Source organism: Danio rerio, chromosome 6 (genome assembly GCF_049306965.1).
Source record: "Danio rerio strain Tuebingen ecotype United States chromosome 6, GRCz12tu, whole genome shotgun sequence".
NCBI classification, from domain to species: domain Eukaryota; kingdom Metazoa; phylum Chordata; class Actinopteri; order Cypriniformes; family Danionidae; genus Danio; species Danio rerio.
The window spans coordinates 40,327,501-40,347,318 of NC_133181.1; the positions used below are offsets into that span (position 1 = coordinate 40,327,501).

At 37.9% G+C, this 19,818-nt stretch overlaps 1 protein-coding gene across 2 annotated transcripts in view; it reads left to right on the top strand.

Annotated features, from left to right (window-relative positions):
* Positions 1–19,818, top strand: part of herc2 (HECT and RLD domain containing E3 ubiquitin protein ligase 2) — a 97,540-nt gene that overhangs the window by 16,491 nt on the left and 61,231 nt on the right. For both annotated transcript variants that reach the window (XM_073954340.1, XM_021477196.2), the window contains exons 7-22: positions 2,819–2,960; positions 3,257–3,367; positions 3,593–3,764; positions 6,874–7,047; positions 7,964–8,152; positions 8,296–8,447; positions 10,140–10,297; positions 10,391–10,504; positions 10,584–10,835; positions 12,820–13,013; positions 13,088–13,288; positions 15,139–15,367; positions 15,579–15,703; positions 17,176–17,354; positions 19,060–19,244; positions 19,331–19,495. In XM_073954340.1, coding sequence (XP_073810441.1) covers positions 2,819–2,960; positions 3,257–3,367; positions 3,593–3,764; positions 6,874–7,047; positions 7,964–8,152; positions 8,296–8,447; positions 10,140–10,297; positions 10,391–10,504; positions 10,584–10,835; positions 12,820–13,013; positions 13,088–13,288; positions 15,139–15,367; positions 15,579–15,703; positions 17,176–17,354; positions 19,060–19,244; positions 19,331–19,495 — 2,742 coding nt within the window. The remainder of the gene's footprint in view (positions 1–2,818; positions 2,961–3,256; positions 3,368–3,592; positions 3,765–6,873; positions 7,048–7,963; positions 8,153–8,295; positions 8,448–10,139; positions 10,298–10,390; positions 10,505–10,583; positions 10,836–12,819; positions 13,014–13,087; positions 13,289–15,138; positions 15,368–15,578; positions 15,704–17,175; positions 17,355–19,059; positions 19,245–19,330; positions 19,496–19,818) is intronic.

Here is a 19,818-nt window from a genome sequence, read left to right on the forward strand (position 1 = left end):
ATACTTAATGGTCTTAAAAAGTCTTAAATTTGACATTATGATATCTGCAGAAACCCTGAGTTTTGATCTCAGACGTGATTTGCACTCCCAATACAAGCGTACCGTGCCAAAGACCAACTGAATGCGCTTTGGCACACCTCTTTCAACCGGGCCATGGCCGTCCGACTGAACCATGCCTGGGCCCTATTTAGAGCACTCACACTTGCCAAACAAACCAGGATAGGTGCCCGGGCATGGTTTGGATCGGGCAAGTACACTCTTAAGTATTGGTTCAGTACTCGGCCGATACCCTGAGCTCAGGTATTGGATTCGGTATAGTGAAGAGAAAAAAGTGTATCAGAACATCTTTTGCTGTTTCTGACCTAATCAGTAAGTCACTTCTAATGAGTTTTGGTCAAATCTTTCAATTAAACCTGCATTTACAACACTGAACATGTGAAGCGTATTGTTTTTGCGTTCAGCTGTTCATTAGTCTTTGTTTGTCAGGTATAGTTCACCCAAAAATGTATGTTTACTCACTATTTACTGACCCTCAAATGTTTCTAAACTTTTAATGAAAATAAAACATCAAAGATATTTTGAAGAATGTTAGAAAACAGTAACCATCGACTTCTATAGTAGGAAAAAAGTCAATGGTTACCAGTTTGCAATGTTCATCAAGATATTTTCTTCTGTGTTCAACAGGAAATAGAAACTCAAACTGGTTTGTTATGAATTAAGAGTGAACAATTGATGAAAGAAGTTTCAGTTTTGGGTGAACTGTCTCTTTAAGAGCAGATGTGAGCAAGAAAGTTCTCCTTGCAGCTGAATTCTCATGTCTGGGCGGAAGATTTCAAACTAGTTGGTGATTGGTTTAGATGTTGAAAGCGGTGCAGCACAGTGTCCGCAGGGAATGGGTGGATGCAGGCTCTGGCCCGGGAAATAAAGCCGACCTGAAACCTGAGCCATATGCACATTCCTTTGAATGGCTGAGAGCTGGATTTGAGCTGCATTGTGATCAGTCGTAAGGATAGGAGAGAAAAGAAGGGGATAGGAAAGGGAGGAGGCAGATGTGTGAGAGGAAGGGTGAATGTTTATCCTGTGATAAAGTTTATAGTGTCCAGGTTTTCCTGTTTTTGGTAGGAAATGGAGATTGGAGGTGATGGTACTTAAGAGGTGGATGTTGCGTTATTAGAAGGTCTGCTTTACAGTATTTACACTTAGAGATTTCGAGTGTAATATATGTTCGTCTTCAGTTTTACTGTTTTGAGGATTGCTGTATTTTGCCAATAATTTTAAAGGTAATCCTATCTTTAGGATTGAGTCCATTTAAGTTGAAATTAAAAAGAAAAGAATCAACTGAAGATTTGTATGAGAAAAAATAATGACAGATATGCGTTTTCTTAATGACACCCACTAATATTGAATTCAGTTTATAATAATTACATTTTATGTACCAAAAAGTGGAAACTGGCATAGTTAGAACAAGAGTCATTTCATCACAAATTGAAAGAATTAAAGCTCATAGTGCTGCCCAAACATTCTACTCATTATTTGAAATATTTGCAACTCAAGAATTGTTGTTATATTTAAAATATAATCACATTTAGTATAATTACTCTTTCATTAATTTTAAAATGTAAAGATCTTTATAAGTATCTAGTGTAATTTGTACATAAATATTTCTGTCATACTGAATTAGAATGAAACATTTTACCAAGATTTTTTCTCACATGTTAGTTATAACATTAAGGCAGAAATTTTACTGTAATTTTGTTTATATTCGCTGTTAATATACTATGATTATAAATTTTATTTATGAATGTATTTCGACATTAACACCAAACTTTAGCCTATTTAACTTGCTTGGAAATGTAATATATTTTTAACTGTATAACATTGTCTAATTGTATGGAGTTTATCATAGATAACTAATGAATATTTAATAATGGATGTACAGATGAAGGAAATATTAGTTGCCTTCCTGTCAACTATTTTCCAAGTAGTGTTTAACAGAGCAAGTACATTTTCACAGTATTTCCTATTATGTTTTTTTCATCTGGAGAAAGTCCAGACTATGTTATTTAGTTTGCGTGGAATAAAAACATTTTCAAAATAATTTTTAAGGTCAATATTATTAAACCCCTTAAGATTTTTTTCATGATTAGAACAAACCACTGTTGTTCAATGACTTGCCTAACTAATCTGACGTGTATTTAACCTAATTAAGCTAGTCAAGTTGTTAAACAGCAGTAATGCACTAACCATATAAAAGGTACAGTTTAAGTCAGAATAATTAGCCCCCTGTTTATTTCCCCCCCCCCCCCAATTTCTCTTTAACGGAAAGAAGATTTTCTTTCAACACATTTCTAAACATAATAGTTTTAATAATATATATTTATAAAAAGAAGAAATTCAAAGGCAGGCTAATAATTCTGACTTCAACTGTATATGGTGGAAAATACCATATCCTAATAATTTTGCCTTTATCTCTATATCAAAATGTACACTCTCTACCGTTCCTCATTTATGCACAATTTCATATTTTCAAAAAACTATTTCAGGAGATGATTCACAAGACAAAAAGTGGATAATGAATGGTTCTACCTGTCACATGAATAATAGGTCTAAGAAAAAGAAGCAGAAATGTGTCCAGACTTTTAACTCCAAACAATTTTAAACCATATATGCAGTCAAGTGCATGGCTCAGGATCATGTGTTAAAGAAACAAGCTGAAGACATGAATAAAGTGACTGTCAGACAGTGCTTTGAGTGGGATGAATTAAAAAAATCTCAGCGTTTGACAGTGCAGACTGCCTGCTTGTTTGTGCCCTGTCAGGAGATGATGCAGACCTGTGCAGTGAGTTACTGCAGGAGTCTCTGGATGCTCTGCGGGCTCTTCCAGAAGCTACTCTGTTTGATGAGGGCACTGTATCTCCTGTTTGGCTGGAGGTGGTTGAGAGGGCTACTAAATTTCTAAGGTTGTCTTGTCATTTACACTATTCTCAAAGCATACATATTATGATTTTGCATAAATTCTCAAAGTTTAAAGAAGTCTAAAAATATTTTTTACTCATCAATGTTTATTTATTTGATTACAAAATGAAGTGGAAAAATGTTTAATTAATGTTACAATTAAAAACAGCTTTATTTTAATATATTTAAAATATTTATAGTTAAGAAATTAATTCCTGTTATGCCATCACTTAATAAGAGAAACACAATTTGAATGATTGCTGACATTTTTAAGCTTATTTTTCTATATTTTGTTTTTTAGTGACATCCATGGAAGTGCCAGTGGAAAAGCACCCAGTAACATTCCCTTGCAGGATCAGCACTTGGCCCTTGCCATCCTGCTGGAGCTCGCAGTGCAACGAGGAACTCTCAGGTATTCAGCATGCTCTTACATGAATTTTCCAAGAAATATTGACTGTGACCAAAAGCCATTTTCACTCCTAAATTTTTATTTTAAACCTTGCGTGTACCATTAAAAAAAAAAACTTTTTTTATTTATTTATTATATATATATATATATTTTTTTTTTTTCAAGACTGAAGCATTTTCATTCATAAATCCAGTCTCTAAACTGCTTGTTCATGTTTTTGTACTGTAGTCAGCTGCTGTCTGCAGTTCTGCTGCTTCTGAGGCTCTGGGACAGTGGAACTAGAGAGATGGATAATGAGCGCTCCACCCAAGGCACCAGCGCCCCGTTACTGCCCCTCCTGCAGCGCTTCCAGAACATCCACAGCAGTAAAGAGGAGCCTGTTCCTGAAGAGGAGATTGAGGTAAGCTCACCAAACAATAGTTAGAACTTTATCTTTCTTCCAGGTTTAAAGCTCGGAACACACTAAGCTAACGTTCAAGTATGAGGGTCGACAAAAAACAAGCTTTGTGTCAGCTTCATCTGGTGGCACCTGGGTCATAACGTACACACTACAAATGGATCTAGCTGAAACTAAAACGTGTGTTTTGCACCTGCTTGAGAGGATGTACCTTTACATACATGCAAGTGGTGCTAATCTGTATTGTCATTCCACAAAGAGGTACCGGAACTAGTGCTACACATACAAGCTGTAATCATAGAAGCATTTACATAACATGTTCACAGTACTTTGTTGATTCCCTCATGTAAGCTTGTCTGTTAATCCATATCTTACACAAATATTTGACAAATGTGATCATGGTGGGCTTCCTTGTGTTCCCTCTTGACCTACTATATGCTTGGCTTTATCATTTTAGATTAAGTCAAGTCATCTTTATTTCTATAGCCCTTTTACAATGTAAACTGTTTCAAAGCAGCTTAACATAGATTAGGAACAGACTGAAAGAAACCATGAAATATTATTTCAGGTTGTGGAAACATTTCAGCATTCCAGGGCTGGATTCAAGATTACGTGAAGCTCAGAATAAACTGAAACAGACAGTCAAACACGAGCACTGATGCTGATTACAAACCTTTAGAGCATTTGGAGTTCAAAGTTATCTGAACAGTAGGGGTTTAATGGAACACATACAGGTAGGGCTGGGCGATTTAGCAAAAAAAACAATCTAGGTTTTTTATAAAGTTTGACCGATTCACGATTTTGATTTCGATTTTTTTATTTTTTTTATTTTTTATTGTGTTACTAGTCTTCTCAAAACATTACAACAACATGACTGAAGTAACATTCTCTTTATAAGTAACTTGAAAAACCATCTAGTTAAGGAACATTGTATTTTTAATGGCCATGTCATACAAAAATCGGTCAAGGTGAAAATAAATGTAAAACAAATTCACGAGTTAAATAGCCTTGCTGAAGATTTGAATAAGAAATATTTGTGTAAATACTGCAGTTGCAGGAATACAGAGGTATTTTTGCTAGTTTTGCTGAGCCTAGGAAAGATTGGCTGTCAGCTCGGCTTTGACTTTGTCTTTAGATTGAATGACGGGTTGTAATGCTGCTGCCTTTTTCTTAAAAAGATACAGTGGAAGAAAAAGGACTGAACATGGAAACTGTAAAGCCTAATTTAACCCAATGTGTGAAGTTGTGGACGTATAGCAGGAGCAAAAAAAGCACCAGATGTGTGTCTAATATAAAATAATATATTGAATCTATTTTTATTTTTCCCCTTTTTAAATACCGATCATTTGATGCGCTTTGCTCCACTCTCTGTATTATGCTGGCTGATCTGTCTGGTTTTCAACTAGGTCCGCTAAATGACGTCATGGGGCGGGCACTTTCATTTTCACTGCTACAGTCCCTAACCTCTGCTCGTGTTCAAACCAAAAGACCAGCACGGTTTTTCACATGGCAGGCTTTTACGTCCTTCATACATGTTGAGATCGAGTTTATCGACTTGATGAGGGAATATGTCTTGACAATCCACACAGACGTGCAACAAGTAAAATCCTACATGACTTCACACTTTAACAGGCAGTCAAGCGGGTCGCACACCAGAAGCACTGCGACACCGCGCGGACATGAAAGTTTAAACTTTTACACACGAACGTGCACATTCACTTGATATTTTACATGAAACTAATCAGATGGCGCTCTGTGAGCCGGCTGAAACATGAACTGCTTCGTGAATCATGGCTGGGTGGCGCCGGTGTGTATAAAAACCTGTTTAGAATTCTAAAATCCATGGCGTGGTGCTGTGCTGTGCGGCGCGTCGCCGAGAGGTGCTTCTGGTGTGCTTCCTGCTTCATACAGAGAGTGAACCAAAGTGCATTGGCGCCATTATAATGTATTAAATATATATATTTTTAAAAATCTCGATTTCTCGATTTCATTCAAAATTAAATCGTCTTAAAACGTAAATTCGAATTAATTGAAAAAAACGGAAAAATCGCCCAGCCCTACATACAGGGTGTCTGTGGGGTCTTTAAAAGTATTAAAAGCTGATAAATCAATGTAGAGAAATGTAAGACTCTTGAAAAGGATAAAGTCTTAAATGCTATTTTGCAAGGTATTAAATGTGATATCATTTTTGATTAGGCAATGTACGGTTATATGATAAAGTTTGCCGAAATTAAATCTGCAAATAACAGGATGTTGTATAGTTTTTGAAATCAATCAAATCCCACTAGATTTGACATCATGCTGCTTTGTTTACTGCAGTAATCAAGGAAACATCATTATTTCTGCAGTTCTATAGGAGCCAACCTGCTGAATTAGTTTTAATAGATTCGTATTCAGTTTATGAATAATGTTTTGATTTTGGATTATTTTCTTACATTAATATTAAGTAAATATACTGCAAGTTAAAATCTTGCCAGTGTTTCCGGTTGAAACCTAAAGTGGTTATAAGGTCTTAAAATGTATGGAAAGAGTCTTAAAACATGTTTTAAAAGCTATTGAATTTCACTCTCTGATAACTGTATATACTCTGACATAGGTCACGGTTCAGAACCTACCTCTTTTTTTTTGGGTCACTGTACGATATGGGTATGGTACAACAAAGAGTTCCAGTTCTTTCTTTTTTTAAAATTTTTTTATTCTGATCAGTTACAGAACTGAAAAACTACTTGTGATGCAAAAGAAGTACAAAATAAAGAAAAATAAAACTTCATAGTTAGATTGTGTATTATTCTGTTAGATCAAAAAATCAGTAATTGTAAATGGATTTAGTAAGCTTCAATACTGATTCCTCTTTTAATGAAAATGCTATCACTCTGAACCTCAAACAGAGTATGAATGCTATCACCCCCCTAACTGAACAGTTGACTGACCAGCAAGTCAGAGCGCTCTCACTGACTCTTGCGACTCGCAGCATCTCTCGCATTGATGAGAGGCAAGTTCTGGCGCACAACCAACTAACCTGACAGATGCTCACCTACTGCCTGACATTCCTCAAGTGCTGACTGTCGACTTGGTGTGTCCTGGTTCTTACATTCACTTCTTGTGCTCACAGATCCTTTCGGCCCCTCTGAGCCCGAATGAGAGTTTTCTGCGCTACCTTACACTGCCTCAAGATAATGACCTGGCCATTGATTTGCGGCAGACAGCTGTAGTCATCATGGCACATTTGGACCGCCTGGCAGCCCCATGCAGCCCCCCGCAGTGCAGCTCACCCACTTCTAACAAGGTACTGCATGTAACAAACAACCGTGTCCTGACATTTTAATTGCTGTGTCATACAGGAAGTAACAGAGGCTCAGCAGCATCATGTTGTCTTAATACTATTACCTGGTTGCCTAGATTCTGCTTTTAGTTGTTTGTGTTGAAGATGTTCTCTAGAGCACAGTGATTCTCCCTCTGGGGAACACTCATTTAGGTGTGATGATGTCCCTGTAGTGTCAGTATGCTGCGATGTAATCGCTCTATGAGGAAAAACAAAATCATTTTAAGGCCCAATTCCTATTCTTTTTTTTAACCCTTCTCTTGCCCTTCCCCTTAGCCCTTAAAACAGAGTGTGAAGGCCTTTAAAATTTACTCCTAAGAAATGGGACATTACTACAGCACCTGCACACGTTATATGTCATCGCGATTTCATGCTTCATATAAGATCATTCTTAGGTTATTCCCAGCCACAAGACTTTTTTTGACAGGGTATTCGAATGTCGTCAAGTGTCAGAATTTTGTGGGACTAATATACAGGAGTTATTATCAGGGATTATAGAAAGCGAAATTTAGCGTTTTTTTTTTATTTTAGATTTTTTTTAAAAGCATGATGGTAAAACACGAATGAATATGTTAAAACATATGCTTGCTTGTCGTAAAAATTCGTAATAATGACAAAAATACTTATTTGTGCACCTTTTTACTTCCGTGTGCAGCCAAAATTTCTTTACCCCTTGGTTTCGAGTGTGGTCCTGAAAAATCTCTGTTTCAAGGGCTATCTAGACCTTTCCCTAAGCCCTGTGCCTTCACGCTAAAGAGAATTGGGACACTCCTACCCCTTCACGTGAATGTGTAAAACGAGGGTTTGGGGTTAGGGGAAGGGCTAAGGGGTAGAATTAGGATTGGGTCTTAATAGAGTTCATTCTCTTTCCATTTTTTAGGGGACACTGCAGGAGGTGATTGGTTGGGGTCTGCTTGGATGGAAGCCTTATGCTAATGTGAATGGACCAATTCAGTGCAAGGCACTATCAAATCTGGGTGTCACGCAGATTGTCTGCTCAGAGAAGGGTTTCCTCATCCTGACCATCACTGGTGCTGTCTACACACAAAACTACAAAAGTACTACACTAGTAAGTTTCCCTTTTATTAGATTGATTTAGTTTTTTTTACATTACATTTCAAACCAATGCAAGTGTTTGTGTATTACTGTTGCTGGTTTGTTTGTCTTTTTTTTTTTGCATTCTAAATCAATAAACCTGTTATTTTCTTTCAGGCACCTATGCTAGTCCATGCACTGACGTCCAGGAAAATAATGAAGCTTGCAGCTCATCCTGATGGCCAGCATTATTTGGCTCTTTCAGTCAATGGAGAGGTTTTCTCCTGGGGTTGTGGAGATGGAGGCAGGCTAGGACATGGAGACACTACGTAAGAGCACACCGATGTCAGAGAGTTTCTGCAGATCTAAAGATCTTTGCCTTTCATTTAAATTTAAAGTAACATCAGCTCTTGATGTGAAGATAAATGAGTGGATTTCAATAATTATCATAATTTGAAGACCAGTTATTAAAAGGGGATGGCGGTCAGCAGGTTCACCATCATTTCAAGATTAGGTTATGGAATTGGGAAAGGTGGCAGCATATGAAAAAAATGACATATAGACTACCTGATAAGTTTGTCAGACAAGGTGGGACAAGGTTGAATAGGATCATTGTGGTGAGATGCATTGTAAAAGCATGTTTTATCTTTGCTGGCTTTTTTTTTTTTTTTATAAATAATATTATTTATTTGTGTTTGTTGTATTTATGACAGCAAAATGCAATAATTGTAACTGATGCTCATACCTGTCAACATTGGGATGTAAAAGTAAGGGATGAGATGTATAAAACAGGAACTAGTAAAAGGTATAATGAACAATCTGATGGGTGTTTTGAGCTGAAACTTTATATACACATTCTAGAGAAGCAAAATACTTGTATTAAATTTGAAAAAAGGGGTAACCTTGGTGCCCTTTAAGACGAAATTTGTTGTGTTTAAAAGAAAACCCACCAAGATCGACATGTTTAGATATTAATATTTGTATTATTTTGTGTATATGTCTGTTCAAACACACCCAAAATCCAGATTGTCCACTTTCGATCTGCTTCAAATCATGTGTACAGAATTCATTTGGGAAACAGCGTCTATTAATTACTATGAAGCACGTCCAACAGTCACGCAAACGATACATGAACTAACTGTTTTGAGGATTGAATAGGAGGGGTAATGGTGCCTGTAATGGAAAGGAAGGGAATCCTGTCGTCTTTGTTTATTTTAAAGTGTTTTCATGCCGAAATAAAATGAAAGCACTGAACAGATTCACATTTAAGAGCAGGGGGCCACCCCTGGTAGTTTGGCAATATTGGTTACGTATCGGGAGGATCAGCACTTCAATGTTTACTGCCACTTTTCATAGACAGATTAAAAACAAAAAATAAATCGATTTCTGAATCCTCTCTATATTGCTTTCCCATACAAGCATCTAGACATTCTTCATCCTTACAGTATATCAACTATAATTTCAGAAGTTATCTTTTGTTTTTTGTGAATTTGTACATGTTTTTATCATGCATTTGCTTCATTGCATCAGTTTTTTGATTTTTAAGTTCTTATCAAATTCTTATCTTCTTATTTGAATTCTCATGTAAATGTAACATGATCCTTTAATTTTTTTTTATTTGCATTGGGAATGACAAAAATACTGGGGTAAAGCATTACATTTGATTTATGATTAAAAGGTACAGTAAAAGCCCCCCTTCCCCCCATATAAGATTTGGGATCAATATTAGTCATTGAAACCTCAAACCTTTTTGAGAATGAAAAAAAACATATGGCGATCGGTTCATAAATGTATTTTTAGACTTTGCTTGTGTATAAAACTGCTAATTAATATTTTTGTGGCGACCTCTACACATTTCTCCTGAATGTTTTTCCAGATGACTGTTATGGAATGTATAGTTTAGAAGTGGTTGTCCATGTTTGACCTGTTTAAAATCAAGAATTATGCTGAACCAGTTATATAAACATAAAACGTATATGTAAGTCTTTGTAAATAATGTATATTTTCTTGCGCATTCACAGGTATTTAGAGGAGCCCACTATGATTTCAGTATTCTCAGGGAGGCCGGTAGGGAAGCAGGTTGTACATATTGCCTGTGGCAGCACATACAGCGCAGCCATCACAGCAGATGGAGAGCTTCACACATGGGGCCGAGGAAACTACGGCAGACTGGGCCATGGTAAATGCAGTAGAATCCTGTTTATACCATGACATGCAGTATTTGACTTTAGGACGAAGTAAAATGACACATATGTGTTTATTGATCCTGAAGGCTCCAGTGAGGACCAGACCACTCCCATGCTAGTAACTGCACTGAAGGGGCTGAAGGTGATCGATGTGGCCTGTGGAAGCGGAGATGCTCAGACGCTTGCTGTGACTGAGAATGGTGTGATATCTGACATTTGACTGCTTTTATTGTAATGATTGAGTGAAACAATCACTTTTCTCTTGATTGCTCTTTACAGGTCAGGTATGGTCATGGGGTGATGGAGATTATGGGAAACTGGGCCGAGGGGGCAGTGATGGATGCAAAACACCAAAACTAGTGGAGAAGCTCCAGGATCTGGATATTGTGAAGGTGTGCTGTGGGAGCCAGTTCTCCGTAGCGCTCACTAAAGATGGACAAGTTTACACCTGGGGCAAAGGAGACAATCAACGACTTGGACATGGCACTGATGAACATGTCCGCTATCCAAAACTACTTGACAGTCTGCAAGGTTCAGTGTTTTCCTTTATTTTCAAACCATTGTTTTTTTTATTTACTGGAATTACTTGTACTGAAATTACATGTTTGGTTTACTGAGGCAAACCAAACATGACAATGTCTTGACACATTTCTTAGTTTGTATCTTATGAGTATCAGATAGGTCTTTCCCTGCACTGAATAGTACTGTATATACTTTTGAAGGTAAAATTGTTAGCCCTCCTATGAAATTATTGTTTTTAAGTTATTTGCCAAGTGCTTTTTCAGGGTCTTTTATCAACACATTTTTAAAATAATAATTTGTTAGTTTTAATAACTAATTTGTCATAAATAGTTTCTTCTGCCTTTGCCATGATAAGAGTAAACTAGTGTTAAAGTGCCATCTAAGGGGTTAACTAGGGTAATTAGGCAAGTCATGGTACAACAGTGTTTTTTTTTTTTTTAGCCAATCAAAAAATAATAATTTTAAAAGGCCTAATAATATTGCCCCTAAATATTATAAAAAAATAGAAACTGCCTTTATTTCAGTCAAACTTGCATAAATAAATTTGAAGTAAAATTATTATAGGAAAACCCAGTATTTGTGTTTCCTAAAACTAAATATCTGATTCAGGAATGGTGTGTGATTATTGTAGAAATGCATGTGATTTTATATTGAAGGAATACAAATTTTTATGTATATAATTAAGGGTAGTGGTTGGGGTTGAAGGCGGAGGAGGGATCCAGGGGTGAGTAGGGTGCGCAACTTATTTGTTTGTGTAGTCACTTGAAGTGCATTTTCAGCGGACGGTGGGCTGTTCAGAAAGGCTAGGTAAAACACGGTGTGGATGTGGCTAATTTTCGTTCTAAAATGTAATTTTAATACTAAGACGTATTTGTGTAAACGGGGCCTAAGTGTGTATTTTTTGTGAGCAGGATTGCAAAGGGGGCGGGGGGTAGGATTGGCAATGCTGGCTCTGCATCGTGTTGTCTATTGGCCATGGACGATGGCATCGTCTATCGGCCCAACCCTAATAAATATATATATATACCCAGCATTGGGTCAAATATAGACAAACCCAATATTTAGGTTTAAAATATGTAATTTAAATAAAATTATAAAAAATTTACACAACGGTTGGGTTTGTACACCTTTAACCCATACATTGGGTCAAACACAAGAATATTGCTACATTCAGCTCATAAAACACACACATGCTAAAGAATAATGGATAGTTGCACATCTGCATTGGGTCAAATATGGACATCTTATAGATTTAAATGGCATATTTCAACCCAGTGTTTGGTTAAAACAACACAGCATTTGTGTTTCATAGAACTACATTCTTTTTTAGGAATGATGGGTGATTATTGTAGAAATGCAACGAATGCAAATGCAAGAAATGCAAACATTCATAAAACATTAACCCTGTATTTGGACAAATATGTTGAAACCCAACATTTAAGTAAAAAAAATTAAATTGATTTAAATTGAATTGAAAACACATTTTCCCCAACATTGGGTTAAAACAACTCAGCATTGTTTTTTAATCTATTTCTTAATTAAAAACGATAATGTTGCTTCATTAAGGTCATAAAACACACGCTAAAGAATGCTGGGTTGTTGCAAACCTGCATTGGGTCAAAAACTGAACAAACCCATTTTTTTTCAGTTATATTTTAATGACATATTTTAACCCAGTGTTTGGGCCAATCAACCCAGCATGTTTTTAGGGCTTATGGGGTAGAAAAACAGCTTATAGCAGGTGATTATTATGCAGTGACAGAATATGTGACTTTATTCATCATTGTGTTTCATTAAAGTGTATTACTTGAACATCAATATTTGAAAACATTTATTTCACAGGATGGCTTAAAATTTTTAATTCTATGGAAGTTACAGATGTCATGTTATGTTAACCTTAATCAGCACAAGCATTTTTAAAGTATGGCACATTTGGCTTGAGTTTGCATTTGATGTGAAGTTTGCTCTTACCATTCAATCATTGTTAATTCAGGCAAGAGGGTGGTGGACATAGCGGTTGGCTCCACACACTGCCTGGCCCTTACAGAAGAAGGAGAGGTGCACAGCTGGGGCAGTAATGACAAACTACAGCACTTTGACACACTTTTCTCCAATAAGAAGCAGCCCAAAGCCTTGCCAGGCCTCAACTCCAAACACATAGTAGGCATCTCCTGCGGTCCTGGCCAGGTAGGTCCCTTCTTCCACAAAGATGTGATTCATTGTATATTGCATTGTACTTATCTTTATCGTCTCTCTCAAAGAGTTTTTCATGGTCATCCTGCTCTGAGTGGTCTGTGGGTCTCCGGGTACCCTTCGTGGTAGACGTGTGCACTATGACCTTTGACCAGCTGGACCTGCTTCTGCGCCAGGTTAGTGAGGGCATGGACGGCAGCTCTGATTGGCCACCACCACAGGAGAAAGAATGCATGGTCGTGGCAGCTCTCAACCTGCTCAGACTACAGGTCAGTGTGTGTGTTTTTTTTCTCCTCACCCATTTACAATAGATTAATAAAAGAGTAATATGGACTAGCCTCCATGTGTAACCCACCGGTCCTTCTGTACCCAACCCGGTGTAAGCTGGGATCAAACCGGCGTTTCTTGCATGTCGCTAGAGCATCTTTTGAGATCAGAGGAGTGAGGTTTACCTGCATAGGACTTCGCTAGCTGGCCTCCGTTACACTCAACTCTCCATCCCGAGTGAGTCCCCATGTGTAACCCGACGGTCCTATTGCACCTAACCTGCGCTGTGCTGGGATCAAACTGGCAATTTGCTGTATTGGAGTTAGTCACAACCCAGTACTGGGAAATACCCATACAGTCTTGCATTGACACAGATTTGCTGTACTGTTATGATCCATTATTATTCATTCATTCATTCATTCATTCATTTTCTTGTCGGCTTAGTCACTTTATTAATCCGGGGTCACACACACATTCACACACACTTATACACTACAGAGAATTTAGCCTACCCAGTTCACCTGTACCGCAAGTCTTTGGACTGTGGGGGAAACCGGAGCACCCGGAGGAAATCCACGCGAAGGCAGGGAGAACATGCAAACTCCACACAGAAACGCCAACTGAGCCGAGGTTCGAACCAGCGACCTTCTTGCTGTGAGGCGACAGCACTACCTACTGGACCACTGCCTCGCCTGATCTATTATTACTGATACTTAATCATTACTAATGATTTTAGCAATTACCCGAGTTTGATACTTTTATTACAGAATCATTAAATGTAAGTTCAAAACAACAAGATTTGTTTTTCAATTAAAATCTTTATTTTAGGTCTTGAACAATTTATGTAAAATTCTGAAGCAAACCAACCTAGCTTCTTGAGCACAATGGAAAATATTGTAATACTTACTGAAGTGTAATGTGATAATGAAGAGTGGAGTAATAATTCGGCTTTAGATCACAGGAATAAATAAGATTTTAAAGTGCGCATGTACTGGAAGCTGCGACCATTTAAAATTTTTGTTTGTATTGTGACACAGTGGGCGAGGCTTGTTTTCTATACTGCGAGCTGATTGGATGTAGTAAAGTAGCCATTTCTTTCAGAATGTTTTATAAAAGGGTTCCGAGAGTATTTACAACCTAACAGACTCATCCTCTTCACCATTTCTGTTTGTTCTCAAAACTGATAGTTAGACAGGGCGTGGTTAAGTATGTTAGCCACGCCCGATACCTCAAAATCACCTAATCTGAGGCTGTGTCCGAAATCACATACTTCTTACTATATAGCACGCTTAAAAGAGTAGCATTCATAGAATTCGAAAATCAGTATGCGAGATATACCTGGATGACCAACTACTTCCAGCGAGATTCTGAAGTGTGCATCCGATGCACGCTGCACTATTTCATGATGCACCGTGAGAGAATTCATGAATGGGAGTGAAGCGATGCAATTAACACGGGTGGGTCACATGATGATAACACAATGGCGGATTTAGTACGTCCAAGTTCCATTTATATAGCTTACATTCATAATGTTCAGATTTTAATTTTAGATTACAAGTGCAAAACAATCAATGTAAGGTAACAAAATCATTTAATTAGTTTTGATTTCATTTGCACTATAATTCATAAGAAATTATTATTTTTTTATTTTAATAATATTTAACCTTTGTGCTATTTTTCTACTGTTTTTTTTTATCAAACAAATGCAGTCTTGTTGAACCGAGTAGTTTAAATTTCACATTCAAACCTCTTGATGAGTTTTGTAGGCTTATTGCTTCAAAAATATCAGTTTGATTGGTAGGGAATGTCTTGGAACAGTGCTTTAAAATGGGGATTTTTGTTTTGTGTCCAGCTTCATGCAGCCATCAGTAATCAGGTGGATCCCGAGGAGCTGGGTCTGGGTCTGGGCAGTGTGCTGCTTAATAACCTCAAGCAGACGGTGGTGACTCTGGCCAGCAACGGCGGGGTGCTAAACACTGTGCAGGCTGCCGCCCAGACCGTGCTCCAGAGTGGCTGGTCAGTGCTACTCCCCACTGCAGAGGAACGAGCAAGAGCCCTGTCCTCACTGCTGCCCAATGCAGGTCAGTGCATGAAATCTGTGCTTGGAAAAACAGCTTGAATTAATGCTTAATACTATTGGCATCTGTTTTCCTTTATTTTTATTAAGTGTTCCATTTATTTTATCATTTGTGGATAAGTGTCATCTTGGCACCATTGTATAAAGTCAAAAAATAAGTCGAGGTCTGTTTCCAGCAGAGTGTTGTTGGTCAAAAGCATTTCTGTGTTTTTTAGCATCTGCTAATGAGATGAGTGTAAGTCCTGGCCGTCGCTTCATGATCGACCTCTTGGTTAGTAGTCTGATGGCAGATGGAGGGTTGGAGTCTGCTTTGAATGCTGCCATCACGGCCGAGATCCAGGTCAGCATGTTTTATTTAATAGTCATTTCATCATTTATTCACCCTCCATGCCTTATATCTGCAACATCCCACAGAACCCTGCCAAAAACAGACAGAGGAGGAAACAGATTCATGACCCCTCAGGGGAAAGTGTCAGAAATCATTTAAATTTTAAATAATGATGTTATCGGTTATCCAAAACTTGACTACAAACACAAGTTTGTTGTTTTTGTTGTTGTTTGGTGTGTTTTCATCTTCAGAATTAAATTTTTTTGTGAAGTGTTTGATTTTGCTGGGTTTGTTTGGATTGTTTTTGTCTTTCTGTTTGTTTATCACTTATTTTCTTCATTTAGTTTGCTTATGTGTTTATATGTATTTTGTTTTTTGAAGGATTGTATTATTGTGGTTTGCATTGTTTTTGTCTTTCACTCTGTTTAGCACTTTTTTCTTCTTCATTTAGTTTTTTTTTTCAAGAGTTTACACTTAGCTGACGATTGATAATAAAGCTTGTTTGGCATGCTGTCGTAGGAGAGAGCCCTGAGCTCATAAGATCCTTGAGCCCAGGGCTCCCTCGTGTTTGCAAGGCGAGAGTGGAGTTTGAGCTCAGGTAGATCTCCAGAACTCCCCTGCTGTAGTAGCTGATGAACAGATAGTGATTGCTCTTAAGAGATAACTACTTACTAGGAGCATGTCTATGGTGCTGGTTTGGATTAGTCAATTAAATTTAAAGTTGCATGTTTTTGGACGGTGGAAGGGAACTCGGGGGAAACCCATGTGAGCTCGGGGAGAACGTGAAAACTGCACAGAAACGTCGGCTGGCTTGGTAAGGACTTAAACCAGTGACAATATTGCTGTGAGGCAACAGTGCTATCCACTGGGCCACTGTGCCACCCATTTAGGAAAGGAGGAGGAGTAGGGGTGGAAGGGGGGTTTCTTCAAAATGAAGATGGCTGTGATTTGGAACTTCGGGTATTTATAGTGGTTTAGAAATCTTCTGGTTGGTGAATCATGAATTAAATAATGCGAGACCAGCCGCAAGCAATCGTAAGAACTTGATCCTCTCGAATTTTGTTTATAAATAAACTTCCTTTATGTATTTAGATTTTAGTTTTTTTAAGGTTGCTTTGTGGTTTGGATTTGGTTTTGTTTTGTTTTGTTATCACTTTTTCATTTAGATGTTTTTTTTTAGTTTAGTTGCTTTGTTGTGGTTTAAAATGTTTTGTCTTGCTGTTTGTTTTCACTTTTGTTTTTGTTTTATTTTTGCTTTGGAATGATCTGTTGTCCAAACCGTATCTCAATTGCTTTTGTATTTTTTTAATTTTTTTTTTGATGTTTGCCTTTATTTGAACTGCTTTGTGGGTTGTTTTGCTTTCATTTTATGTTTTACTTTTATGCTTTGGTTTAATGATTTGCTTCATGTTTTTGTTGGCGTTAGCTTTTGTTCTTTGCTTTGACTCTCCAGTTAACTGCTTTCTTTGCTTGTCTTCCATTAGGATATTGAGGCAAAGAAAGAGGCTCAGAAAGAGAAGGAAATCGATGAGCAGGAAGCCAGCGCCTCTTCTTTGCATCGCTGTCGCACCACACTGGACAAAGACCTGATCAACACCGGCATCTATGAGTCTGCCAACAAACAGAGCCTCCCATTGGTCCAGCTTGTCCAACAGCTGCTCAGGTACTGCAGAGATTCGCTTCTCTGATTCTTGAAGCCCTGACACACCAGGGGCCTCATGTACGAAGACTTGTGTGGAAATCTTACTAAAACATTGCGTACGCACAAAGCTGTAAATGTGCGTACGCAGAAAAAAATTCAGATGTATGAAACACTGCGTACGCCGAATCTCACGCATATTCTTTTGTACATCCGAATGAACGTGAAACTGAGCGCAACATGCACGAGCGCAAAACCCCTCCCTGCCTCCTCCCCCGTATGAATATGCTAATGACTATGCTAAAGGCAAAACCCAACGAAAAAGCAACGGCAAAATCAAACAAAAAGAGAAACTTTGAACAGAATGTGAATTGGAGGTGCTGCTTTCGGAGGTAGAACGGAGAAAAGCGGTGTTATTTGCAAGTTTGTTCTCCGGAATTAACAACAAAAGAAAAAAATAGAGTGGGAGAGTTTAGCTGATACGGTTAACACAGTTGGGTCTGAACATCGCACTGAGTGCATTTAAAAAAGAAATAGTGTGGTTTATATCTGTAAACTGTTGCAGTACCCTTAGCAGTCTCAGTGGCGCACCTCATAAGAAGCATATGATCATATGCTGACTCGTTCGAGCACAAACTCGGTTCGAATCCAGCGTCTGATGAATTCTTTCTTCTTTTTTTTCCCGCTACATATCAGATTTTGCCCACTATTTATCACGAGAAAGACAAGTAGGAATCATTAATAAGTTTGTGCATCATATTTTATTTGCACATTTATTGAATGGAAATGTTTCTGATTCACGCATGCAAATTTATCTTCAGATAGTGTCTTTATAGCAATGTGCGTGCAGTAGATAGCTCAGATTACATTGGGAAAACAGGCGACCGCTGCAAATTGTGCTTTAATGTTTAGCTGGTCAACTGTATGGTATGGAAATCTTACATACCTACTATATGAACCCGTCTCATACAGCTGCCATTGCAAGGCTCAGACACTTTGTAGAGAAGAATTTAACACAACTGCCTCTAGGAGTCGCCAATGGAAATAAAACAGACACGCACAAAAAATGTGCGTACGCCTGCCAGAAAGCTGCCGTGAAGGTGCGCACATTCCCACGTTCAGTTCATTGTTAGTAAATCCAAACGTGAGCGATTCTGAGCGTGAAACCTGGCGTACGCAAAGTTTTTGTGCGTACGCAGCGTTGATACATGAGGCCCCAGGTCAATGCCATCCTGGTTAAAAAGTTAAATATGAAGACGCTGCAAAGATTATTGGCAAACTACTGTGCATGTTTCTAGTCTATATTCATCATTCAAAAAGCAAATTGAACCCAAAACTGCACATATGCAAACTGTAAACTAGGAAGTTCCTGGTTAAGGTTTTTTGAATTGGAATGATTCTCATCACTTTCTTCACTGTACAAAAAGTGAAGAAATTCAGGTCAGTATGAATATAATTGCATATTGCTATTCTTAAGATGACAAAATTGCAGCAACCTGTCTTTGCCATCTTGAATTTTCTTTCATCACTTTTACCTTTATTATTATTCACCACACTGCCACAGTCTTAGCCAATTCAACTAGCTCGGATGCTATTGAATGAAGCTGACCAGCGCTTAACGATGACCCAAATTTGGGTGGAGACTGGTGACTTGGTGTCTCAGGGTTTTTTTTTTCTAACTAACTGAATTTGCCTGTAGTAACACTTTTTGTGTGTGTTTGTTCTGAAGGAACATTGCTTCACAGACTATAGCCCGTCTTAAGGATGTGGCCCGACGCATCTCAAATTGTCAAGACACCGAGCAGGTCAGCAAGGAGCGCTCAGCCTCTCTGGACCTGCTGCTGCGCTTTCAGAGGCTTTTGGTCTGCAAATTGTATGTCGGAGTCAATGGCACTGTGGGTGTGGGAGGATACAGTAAGTAAAAGAACTTAATTTAGTGAATTTATTATGGAAGTTATACCATCTGTACATCTAATGAGAAGCATCTCTCATTGTCACAGCTTTGAGTCACTCAGAAATTCTGGGAGTTGGCTCTCTCCTGAAGAAGTATATGGCTTTGCTTTGCACACACATCGGTGATATCCTTCCTGTGGCCACCAGCATTGCCCTCAACAGCCATCGTCACTTTGCAGAGGTGGCTCGTGTCCTTGAGGGAGATCTTACAGGTGAAATGCAGTGCTATGTCATCAGACAATAATGACTTCTGTGAAAATCCACAGAAGAATCTTGCTCTAGAAAACTTGAAAGACTTTTTATTTATTTTTTTAAATGTATTTATGTATTTATTTTAAACTTTTTAAAATGTATTATTGTTGGTATGATTTTTTTTGGAGCAAGATCCTTATAGTCTAATCCAATTAAATTATTTAAACTAAGCTAAGCTAAAAGTGCTTCCGTAACTTCTAAGCTAAGCTAAAATTTCTGAAAATGTAAAAATGTTAAAACTCAACTTTTGAACTGTTTACAAATGATCTTCCTTTAAAAGACT